The sequence below is a fragment of the Seriola dumerili genome, unplaced genomic scaffold (genome assembly GCF_002260705.1).
Source record: "Seriola dumerili isolate Sdu_G_001 unplaced genomic scaffold, Sdu_1.0 BDQW01000290.1, whole genome shotgun sequence".
In the NCBI taxonomy this organism is placed as follows: domain Eukaryota; kingdom Metazoa; phylum Chordata; class Actinopteri; order Carangiformes; family Carangidae; genus Seriola; species Seriola dumerili.
The window spans coordinates 589,956-602,008 of NW_019174545.1; the positions used below are offsets into that span (position 1 = coordinate 589,956).

A 12,053-nucleotide genomic window follows, 5' to 3' on the forward strand; every position below is an offset into this window, starting at 1 on the left:
TGTTTAGGTGTAAGACTCAGCCAAATGCTTTTCTGTGTGTCAGTGTTTTTCTGATTGATTTTTACCAGAAGCAATGGGCCTCAATATGTTTGTATTTGCTGATTTCTGACCTTGTTGTGGGTGCAATGAGTTACATTAGTGCATTTGATTGTGACATTTGTGGGTGGGTTGTGGTTTTTCTGTTTGGAGGAATTGGTGTGTATATGTGTGTCTGCGTGTGTGTAAGAGGAAAAAAGAGACTCGCTTGTCCAAGCACTTGTCTTGTGCCAGTTTGGCTTAGTGAGTGATTTTTGGTGTGTGTTTGGCTGCAGCAGCCTGAGTGCCTTGGCAGTGGCTCGGTCCCTGCTGGTAATGCATTGTCTTAAAGAGACATGAGGCTTACAGATGCAGCTTAATGAGCTGGATGCCTTTTAAGGCTGAACTCATAGTTGACTATTATGTTATGTGTGTGGACAGAAATCTGGTTTGCCTTCTTTGACTTTTCATATTACTATACGTTTAACAACAAATTCTCCCATGGGATTTACAAACTGGAGATCATATTAGTTTAATCAAAACACGGCGGTCATGTGTCTCATCAGAGCTGAATAAATGTGAAAGGTTTGCGTGAGGTGGCCGGCAAGTTAAAACTGGTCATCATGCCTGAAAGGTGAGATGCACACAGTCTGTTAGATTTCTGTGGAATAACACTTAACATCTACAGCTACATCTGGCAAACTGCAGATTGTTGTCAAACTTTGTGTTGTATGGCAACAAGAATAACATAGTGCTTGTGGATTTTAATCTGGTGTTGTCCGTGTGTACAAGCGGCTCTAACAGCTGTGCTCTGCATTTAAGCAGGAGGGAAAAAGGCAATTATGTTATCACTGCATCAACCTCCCATACAGTTCTCTGAAATGACACATTTGGATGAATCAGCATCTATTGCTTAACAGTGCAGTTCCTTGTATCTGCTAATAATCCATCCAACCCACTTCAGATTTAAAAAGGACAGTACGACAAAAGAAATTGTGAAAATTCCTGTAATGTCTGAGTCAGATGTGCAATTGTTAAAAGAAAGAAACAAAAATGAAACAAGTGGTTATAGAATTCTCTGACAGTTTTGTAATATAGGGTTTGTTTTGGGATTTTTTGGTCTCTTTACCTGCTGGATGGTGTGTTTCTGTGTCCTATGAAATTAGGGAAAAAAACACTCCTCGCTCTTCTTGCAAATTGATATTCACTACAACCTTCTTTTAATTGTTAATGTCACCACTGTGTAACACAAAGTGACCTTGAGAAAACGTAACTGTAATTTTTAATATCTATCTTCAGATACATGTTGGCAACTACAAATGTTTCTCAGTGGCCTGTCATATTAAAAGCTGTGGGGGAAATGCGGATTTTTTGAAAAACAAAACAAAAAAACACCAGACACAAACTGAAAACTACATAAACTAAACTGAAATTGGATTTAGAAATATCTAAAATCATAGTAAGCGCAATTCACAAAGAACCAAGAAATATAAAACTGCTTGTTGAAGCAGGGGGAAAATATGCAGGGCCATAAGAAAAATCAGATGTATACCACAGAAAGTTGAGTGAGTTGAGTTTAAGTGATGGTAGTTTCGGAAAGTTAAAAAGTATCTGTGTCTGCATTAGATCAATTATGATGTGTGAGTGCATGTTGTTCCCACTGGCTATCATCTATTGCACAAACGTTATATGGCTCTGGCTGAAACACAGAGACATCCCCGAGTGACTGTGACACAGATGTGTAGAAAATGGAAAATACAGGCAAACACAAAGAGTGGAAAGACGACCGGACAGACAATTTTATGGATTATTGGAGTGAAGTGAACTGAGCGAAGACTGTTGAAGCATTTTAAAGGAGGGAGTCAGCAGTTTGGCTCATTAACTGTGATAAAGGGGCCTATCACGGATTTGCAGCCATAACATGTTATACACAGTTTCATTTGTGTTAGCTTTTCTGTAAACTCGTGAGGTCATCCCAACTCCACAGAGGATAAAAGGAAGGTTTCCACATCTATACAAATGGTGTCTATATGTCTAATATCTAAACTAGATGTGAATTATGTAGAAAGAGATGAGAAGGATGAGGATTTTTTTGATTGAAGTTGCCAAGCACAGATGTTTCTGTACACACCTCAGCTAAGTGATGCCTCCATATCTTTTTAAACCTTTGATCATGCTGTTAAATAAATGTTGACCAGAAATCATCAGGTTACTGTGAAATGGATTTTCCACTGTCTGAGTGCTTCCCTGGACTTAAAAACTTCCCCGTGTCTTCCCCGGGGGTTTCGATAGCTAGATGCTGGGTTTCCATGGCAGCGGTCAGAGCTGTTTCCGGGGGGTGTTGTGATGCAGATGTTCTCTGCAGGAGGTGCGTGTGCGTGTGAGTGTGTTTGTGCCGATCCAGAAAGTGGTGTTTTTGAGGAGGCGGAGGACGCAAACATACTTATGTTTGTTTACGCTGGTCGCTGACCCGGGTCGATTGTCACCACTGCAGTTACTGGTGGAATGTTACCCTGTTGTGTGTGTGTGTGTGTGTGTGTGTGTGTGTGTGTGTGTGTGTGTGTGTGTGTGTGTGAATAGATGTTAGAGTAGTGCGAGTAGTCTAGCTTATCACTGATGTTGGACATGGTTTCAGCTATCAATGTTTTTGTGTGTTAACGTTTGTGTGTACTTGGGGAGCACAGTGCTTGCATGCTGCACTCAGATTTGTGTTTGTACATTATGGGACCACTGGCACTGACGAACCTGTCCTGACAACTTTGTGTGGGATTATTTCAGCAGGAATGCACACATTTATCTGTAAAGATGTGTGTTTACGTGTCCTTGCTTTCCATTTCTAATTCTGCATATCTATCTGGTAGTTTGTGTGCTCTACTGCTTGTGTATACATTTGCTTGTGTTAACCTTGTCCGTGACATCCTCTCACCCGGGCATGTGTGCGTTTGTTTAGATCTGTGTAATAAGCTGTTGATTCCCGTTCTTTCCTCAGGCACGGGACACGGTGTGCGGGCGAAGTTGCTGCAGCCGCAAACAACTCCCATTGCATTGTGGGAATTGCCTACAATGCCAGAATAGGAGGTGAGTGATTGGTTATAATTGTCTGGTTTCTGAAACAGTATTTATCAACAGTTCTTGACATGTTTCTGTTTATTCAGCAGAGCTATGTTATGGCTCGTGTTATAAGTATGTGTATGTCAGTGTAATTAAGGCCTCATAACTGCTAATGTCTGACATTTGAAAGGAAACCAATGCAGTCTGAAAGGATGCTGAGAACTAGCATGGCGGAACATGTACTTGTCAGTTCCTTATGTTAATGCAGTGCTATCCAAACCAATTAAAATCACTCCACCAGCTCAGTTTAACTAAAACAAACTCTGTGTTCATTGGTTGATCATGTCCCTCAGAATACAGCGTTGTGATTAACATGTCATCATGTTGATGGTTGTATGACTGCTTCCATGCGCTCGCATTTTTACAAATCCGACGACTAAAATGTGTGATAGAAGCTTTAATGATAGAGACCTCATACTTACTTTAGAGTAGATGATCTGATCAGCCTTTGAAGGACCTTGTTGCAAAAATGTACACCTTAAAGAGGAGTAACACATTTTTATTGCGGTATAACTCTGAAACACGTGCTAATTAATTGCCTGATTCGCCTAATTAATGACTTGATTAGCCTGTTAGTCTGTTTTTAATTTATCATGGTAATTATGACAGGAAATGTTAGTCATTAAACTTTTTCAGCAAGTTCTGTAGAAATGCATGGGAGATAGATTCACCTTTGGTTAGTTATGCATGTATTATCTCTGTGTTTGTGTACCAGGTGTGCGAATGCTGGATGGAGATGTAACAGACATGGTGGAGGCCAAGTCTCTGAGCCTGCAGCCGCAGCACATCGACATATACAGTGCCAGCTGGGGACCTGATGATGACGGAAAGACTGTGGATGGACCGGCGTCTCTGGCCAGGCAGGCTTTCGAGAATGGCATTCGCATGGTGGGCACATGCACACATATTTACATACAGAAACATGTACAAATAAACAAGTGCTTTACTGTTCAGCCAGGACTTTGACATTGGTATTCATATGGTTGGACAAGATATAAACACACACGCTAAGCAGATGTGTGTGTTTCATGCTCATATACTCATATCCTAAACCCTTCTCTGGCTATCTCTACCTGTGAGATGTCCTCCAGACATTAGAGCAACCCCCCACCACCCCCTGGCTATTAGCATATATTTATTTACATATTCATAGCTTATTTTGCATAACGACAAGCTGGCGCTGTATTGTTGGTGGAATGGAAAAGCTATAACAGAGGTTAACAGGGGTGAAGTCATTTACTGGTCGCAACTCACACGCATACATCTACACAATCACAAAGTTATTCACAAAGTTTGCTACAACTGGCCTTCTGCCATTTGGTTAAGCAGATGTAGACCTTGAATGAGGTGAGAGTGAAATCCAGACAGGGAGGGGAGTCAGCGGTGGGGGACATGTGGATCTCAGAGTTTTCAGACTGAACACTTTGACTGTGAGGCTGCGAGCCTGTGGCATGTTACAAAAAAGAGGAAAAGAGAGAGAGAGAAAAACGAACAGGTTGGTAGCGTGAGTAGAAGAGAGTCCCCGTCGCTCCTGACAGGCTGGCCTTTTAAGATGACAGAGGTGAGGGAGATATCTGTCCAACTGGTACGAGTTAGGCATGTGTATGTGCTTGCATGCCCTCAACGCTATTTTGTGTGTGTGTGTGTGTGTGTGTGTGTGTGTGTGTGTGTGTGTGTGTGTGTGTGTGTGAAGCTGAGTGGAGATGGCATGCTTGTGAGTGTAACATGTACCTATGTGACACTCTGAAGAGACAGTTTATCACAAAGCGCTGAGGTGTTAGAGACACCACTGACAGCTGTGGAGAGGGTTGCACTCTGGCTTGTTGTTGCTGTACGTGTGAAATACTCAAACAAGATTTTTCTTATGCGTGACATGTTTTTTTGTGTGTGTTTCCCGGCTACATTTCGCTATATATGATGAGTTTGTTGCTTATACACAGCGTTTTTCAGTTAGGTTAAACCTCTGTGTATGTATAGCTCTCAACTGTAATAGTCATGTCCATCAAAATGTTTCTTTCTCTCTCTGTTTTAGGTGTTTTTTTCTACTTTTTTCTGCTCTGATGATAGGTTACTAATATAATATCATAACAGAGAAAAGCAGCAAATGTTGCCATCTGAGAAGACAACAATCAGTAAATGTTTGGCGTTTTGTTGGATAAATGACCAACAATTAATCAATCATTTTGATATAGATACATTTTCTGACAGTTGATAATTTCATTAATCCCACTCTCCCCTTTATGCTCTCTACTCACTGTGTCCTCCTTTCTTTGTGCTGTTCTTTCTTTTGCTAACTGCTGTTCAAAGCGCTCTCCATCGCTCTCATCTGTCAGCGTTTGCTCCTCTCTGATCCCCCTCTCACTCAGAGGGGCTCCACTTGCTTATCGCTGCCTGACAGAAGCCCCCTTTTGAAGAACTCCAAACTATCTTTTATTCCCGTATATCTCTCTCTTTCTCTCTCTCTCTCTCTCTCTCTCTCTCTCTCTCTCTCTCTCTCTCTCTCTCTCTCTCTGTGTTTGTGTGGTGTGTGTGGTGTGTTGTGTGTGTGTGTGTGTGTGTGTGTGTGTGTGTGTGTGTGTGTGTGTGTGTGTGTGTGTGTGTGTGTGTGTGTGTGTGTGTGTAACAGTATGAATAGCAGTGTCAGTCAACTCGTCAGATATTTTTTTTTGCTGACTCCTGGCTGAACTTTGCCTTCGTTACTCGGTCGGTCATCACCAGCACTGGGACTCCCTCTGTGTCTCTGACGGGTCCAGGTTTTAGATCATTTTCAGCTTTGCCAATTCTGGAAGTACAATGTCAAACTGACATAATGAAAGGCATTTGACTTGGTTTTCAATGAAAATGAATTTAGACTGAATACTGTATTAGTGAATTAATTGGTGTCTTTATTCACACTTTGAGTCAATGAAAAACTCACTCTGAGCTGGCCCAGGCCTCTCCATTAGCGAGATCCTCCAAATACATCTGGAATGAGTCTTTTTTAATGTACTGCATAAGCTCTTCTGGAGACCTAGATTTGAATATTAAACAGCTGCCTGGCTGTACATGTAAAGAGCCTCGGTTATAACAAATGTCCATATGTGTGCAGTGTTTAGCCAAACCTTAGTAAAATTCAAAACGTGCACATAAAATGGTTCTAAAAACTCTTGAAAGTCTTATTTGTTGTTAAAAGTGCACGAATTATATTTGCTATATGTATATGTTGTTTAAAACATTTCTTTCATGTCTTTACATGCCATATTTGTGGTTTTATTGCTCTGCTTCCTTTCGTGAATATGCACAATCAAGTTAAGTCTAATGCTGACTGTGTGTGGTCCTTTTGATGCTTTACTTTCATTCTTCAAATACAGATAATACCATGAATTCTTTAAAATAAAGTCATAAAAAGACTGAGCAAAACAGCAGTACTGGTATGTACAGAGCTGATAAAGAAAAATAATGAAAGAAAATGGAGCATAGTAAACAGAGGATACCGACCACAAGGATGCAACAAAATGAAAATATTGAATGAATAAAGGTGGGGGGGGGGGGGGGGGGTAAAATGACAAGCACGGCAAATTAAAATGCATGTATTGCCAAAAAACATACAAACTGAATTATAGAAACAAAACAAACTAATGACTGATTATTCATCAACCATTTCTTCAGCAAAAGTTTGAAACTCCTCTCATTTGGCGAGAACTGTTCCAGAAAACTGCTGCAGTTTATAATTTTTGCCCATGGAACTCTAGAGTCTTAAAGAAATAACATTAGTTAATCTACCTCTTGTTGCATAATGATGATGATCTCTCATGAGATTAAATAGTTAAGTAACCAACTGTAGTCTGTTGAAGATGAGGCCTTACTTAATTTGAAGAAGTCTTCATTCTGTAAGAAAATTGAGATTTTGAAAATGATGTGTCGGATTTGTTTGAGGAGAAAGGTTTGGATGGAAATGGTTGGATAGATTTTGGGCTGTCTGCACGAGCATCTTTTTTTAAATGATATCTTGTAGCTGATTTACTACTTATTAATATGACAGTATCAATTTGTTTCCAGAAATCATTTTACTGTTATTAACTGTAACATTACTGTCATTCAGTAAATGAACTCCTCTCCTCTGCTGCAGTGATGTGAGGAGAGACAGAAATTCACCTCACTCAGGCCGACGGGGAAAAAAAACTCAATAACACAGCATGGCACTCGGCAATGGCAACGTTTCAAAGGAAAAAATCTCCACTATATTTTGGCCAGTTAAAACATTATGATTACTAAACTTGGATCACATCACATCAGATCTGTTGCCAGACACACTCACGACTGCTGTGGACTTACACTGTCTTGCTGCCTACTGTTTTTTTTCCGGCACTTTTGCTGTTGCTCGTATTGATCTTTTATTCGTTATGCACTGAACACAGAACCTGTGACTCCCCTTCTGATGACATTAAAAGAGCATTTAAAAATGAGGCCAAAACAACGTTGGTGAGCAGTGATTGCCTCTAAGTACTAAGACAAATCTACAGGCCCTCAGTTTCCTCTCTGCATCTTCTCTTGTCAGGGGAGGAAGGGCCGCGGCTCCATCTTTGTGTGGGCTTCAGGCAATGGTGGGCGCAGCAGAGACCACTGCTCGTGTGACGGCTACACCAACTCCATCTACACCATCTCCATCTCCAGCACAGCTGAGAGCGGACGAAAGCCCTGGTATCTGGAGGAATGCTCGTCCACACTGACCACCACCTACAGCAGCGGGGAGAACTACGACCGAAAGATTGTAAGGACTGGTGTGTGTGTGTGTGTGTGTGTGTGTGTGTTTGTGTGTTTGTGTTTGTGTTTGTGTGTGTTTGTGTAATTGTGTGTCTGCGTCTGTGGTAGATTTTCATAACCTTATCCTTATCGTGCAAACACATGCAAGTGCATCAGTTTTTGACAGTACGAATGGCCTAATTTTACAGCAGAGCCAGAATGCTTTTGTGTTCCTCATTGATGTCTGAGTTGTATTGGTGTTGTTTTGTGCTCAATTGAATTTTAGACCAGACTTCTGTTTTCCAGCTTTAAATAAGTGACATGAACTAAAAGAAACTGTCAAAGGTATGTCTCCATGTCCTAGGTAACCATTAATTTACATTGAAGACGGTCCATGTTTTGATTTGGAACTTGAAAAAATTGAAAAGTTTGCATATAGAATATATAATTACAGTTAAGAGTACAGCATGATACAACATGGTATTAACTGGGCCGTGTGTGCGTGCGTGTGTGCGCGTGCGTGCGTGCGTGCGTGCGTGTTTGTGGGCCCAGTGATGTGACCTGGATTGACCCAAATTGACCAAATCTCTCTCATGTTCCACTGGGATGGACAGTGACAGTTGGCCACTGTGAGCTAGCTTGTCTGGCAGTGTTTTGCTACATTCCTTGTACCGATGCTACAGACGGACACACACACACACACACACAAGCGCACATGCATTCTTTACAGTTTCCCTCTGGCTTTATACTCACAGTAAACCTCATACATCTGAAAGTAACTCTAATCTAGTTGAGGACATACTGTCCTGTCTACTCTAATACTATTGGACTACTTTCACTTCTTACTAAACCATTTCGTGTGTGTGTGTGTGTGTGTGTCTGTCTGTCTGTCTGTCTGTCTGTCTGTCTTCAGATAGTCCCTCAAACTCTTTAGTCCTGGAAAGGTCCTTTGATGAGGGCTCAGACTGGAACTTAGCTAAGCTTCTGTTGGCTGACTGACTGTCAAGCTGTTTGACTAGTTGGCCGACTAAAGTCCACACAATCAAAGCAAAGATACAGCTCTTTAAAAACACCTTTTACTACCTCTTATTGCTTCTTACTCTTTGTCCTTTGTTTCTCCTTGTGCATTGATTCCTTGCGGAAACAACTCTTGGGGAAACTGGAGATTTGTGCACTTGTGTGTGAGTGTCTGTGTGTGTTATCTCTAGCGAGGCAGTGTATCAAAGCTGGAATGTGAGTTTCAGGTGTGTCTAAATCCTCCTGATCCTCATGACTTCAATCTCTCTTTGTCTGTCTGTTTCTCTTTCTCTCTCTCCTCCTGCCATCATCGTCACTATTTGCTCCTCTCCTTCTCTCCCTCCACCTCTGTAACACCCCTCTCTTCTTCTCCTGCATATATTTGTTTATGGCTTTCTTATTTATGAAATTTCTCCCCTCTCATCTTTGACTTTGACTCCTCCTTCCTCTCCTGTTTCTTACCTGCCTCTATTCACTTACTTCTTATTTCTTTCTTTCTTACTTCCTCTCTATCTCTCTTTCGTCCCCATATGACTTTCTCCCCTTATCCTCTATCTGCAGATCACAACAGACCTGAGACATCGGTGTACAGACAGTCACACAGGGACGTCGGCATCGGCTCCTATGGCTGCTGCCATTATTGCTCTGGCCCTGGAGGCAAAGTAAGATCCATTTAACCTCATCCCTTCACTTCATCCCTTTACCCCTTGCTTACCTTCTAATGCCGTCTTGTCCTCTGGCTTCATTGATCTATAAGGGGAACACGTGAAGCTTTTTCTCACAAATGCATCATTGTCAAGTTAGCGGTAGAGATGCATTTAACTACTTGAAAAGGCTCTTTGTTTTAATCAGTTAATCTCATCCCAGGTTTGTGTGCAGAGACACGTTGATGATGTACAGAGGTACATCAGGTTTCAGTGTATGACTGACATACAGGGCAGCTGGACTATACAGCACATAGACACTCCCGCAAGACACATGCTCGCAGATCAACCTCAGCTGGAGCGATACAAGTGTAGAGTAAATGTACTTCTGCACGGTGGCTTAGAGAACATAATGATTAAGGCACATCATCTTAGTATAATACATTACACACCTGCTTCCATTCACTTCAGTGTATCAGCAGGTAGCAGAGATGCCTTGTTCTAAAGGTCTGTGTAAAGTAGGTTTGAGTGTGTTCATAGCAATATGTGGGTGCAAGTGGTGAAGCTGGAAAGCTCATTCAAAGGCGTTATCAGCTGATGATATTTACCTGTTATTCTTGATCCCAGTGCAACATTAACAATGGACATTTTGATTTCCTGCACTGAGAAATGTCTGAGAGAGTTACCACATATATGTGTTGGGCACATTTTGGAGTAGAGAAGCACTATGCCGAGTCCTACTTTCTGTAAACGATAAGATTAAGTATAGGGGCTTTCCACTTTGATAGTCGGGGCCTGTGCTTTTCAGGTACTTGCCTGGATATGGATTGCCATCACTCTCCTTCAATGGTGAACTGTGCTCGAAGTTTAACAGGATTAAACTCTCCATTGAGAGGTCACAACCATGTATAGCTGCAGCGTGTATATACTGTAGTCTGTCTTGCCTGGGATTGTGCCAACTAATTTGACATCACAATATATTGTGAGCCAGTCCCTTGTGATCCATTATGAATACACTGGCACAAATATCACAATCATGTTGTCTTGGGATCCTCATGCAAGAGTGTTTCTCTGCTTTACTGCAGACATTTGAACTCTGAGCTCTTCTGCTTTGTGGCAGCTCAGCCTTCTGCCCATTTATGGCTATTTTAAAATTTGAATGATCACATGTGTTCATGTTGCTGTGTGTGCTGAGAAAAGGATGTTTAATGCACTTTGGTACACACTGTTCCATCTCAGCTGTCTACAAAACTGAAGGCTCTTCATAATGTAGTAAGTAGATGTAGAATATGAATGAGTACTGCATTTTCAGAGAAAACAAGGCACACACAAAGTGTGCAATATGGCAGATAATTGTTTGAAAACATATTGCTAAATATCATTGTTATAGTGGATAAAGTACTGGGATATTGTTGTATGATGATTCCCAGTTTTGTGCCCCTTTGCTGCTTTTAAATGCATAAACCATTTAGCTTTCAGTTTCAGGATGCCCTCAGTAGCAGAATAAGTGCAGGACTGTGGCTTTACTTGATTTTAAGATCTCTGCAACAAGCAGAACTACACACAGACTTTTCTGGGCCAGATGCTTTCATGTCAAACATTTCTAGTAGAAGGGACTGAGTGCCAATATGACGACAAGAAGAGTAAAGTAAGACAGACAGATACTAAAAGCAAGCTTTTTCAGTTGGTTTCAGTATCCTCTATAGCCCTTATGCCTTATATATGTCCTGGTTGCTTTTTGTGTAAGGCACAGCAGATTCCTGCATGCTCTTCTTTGATACCTGTTGAGGTGCTTAATTTGTGATAAATTAATGAATTGGAAACAGTGCAGTGGAGGTGCAGAGACTCTGAATTGGGCTTTACCTCATCATCACATGTTGAGCAGCTCAGTTAGCTGAGGTCACTTCATTTAACCTGGATAATCCAATCCAAATCCTCCCAGTAGAAAATATTCTCGGTTTCCAGGCAGTGCTGGGCACATAAGCCTGTTTCCTCAACAAGATTATCACACACTGCTTCTTGCCTGCCTGCCTGCTTTCTTCTCTTCTGCTGGCTCTCACTTCCTCTCTGTCGTGCTTGTTCTGCCTCCACCACTGTCACGATGGTCTTTTTTTTCCTCCTCCAAGGAAAACGATCTTTATTTCCTTCTATCCGTTCATTCAGTTTCTCACATGGATAAACGTGCATGCAGGCACACGCAGACGAAGAGAGGGCAGGATCAAAGAGGGACAGGGAAACAATTTAGACAAACTGTGCAGTGCCGATCGTATCTACTCTTATCTGGTGAATGAAAGCGAGCAAACTTTCTGTGATAAACATGTCAAGATGCCATTACGCTAGACTTCAATAAACTTGTGAGGTCTTTTCCCTTGATATGAGAGTGGATTGGAACATGTTACTACAGAAAAGCGCGCCATGCTCTGTTCTCTGTAGATTTTGCCAAGTTTAAGATGTTTTAAGTCAGCCCATGATTTATCTCTTTATGAGCTAGAGTCTAGCACGGCAAGGAGCAACATTTTAGAGCTTCACAAACTTTTATTTCTT

General features: G+C 41.4%; 1 protein-coding gene across 2 annotated transcripts in view; it reads left to right on the plus strand.

The window, feature by feature from the left end:
• Nucleotides 1-12,053, plus strand: part of pcsk5 (proprotein convertase subtilisin/kexin type 5) — a 55,440-nt gene that overhangs the window by 18,155 nt on the left and 25,232 nt on the right. For both annotated transcript variants that reach the window (XM_022757769.1, XM_022757771.1), the window contains exons 6-9: nucleotides 3,005-3,093; nucleotides 3,842-4,014; nucleotides 7,664-7,876; nucleotides 9,427-9,527. In XM_022757769.1, coding sequence (XP_022613490.1) covers nucleotides 3,005-3,093; nucleotides 3,842-4,014; nucleotides 7,664-7,876; nucleotides 9,427-9,527 — 576 coding nt within the window. The remainder of the gene's footprint in view (nucleotides 1-3,004; nucleotides 3,094-3,841; nucleotides 4,015-7,663; nucleotides 7,877-9,426; nucleotides 9,528-12,053) is intronic.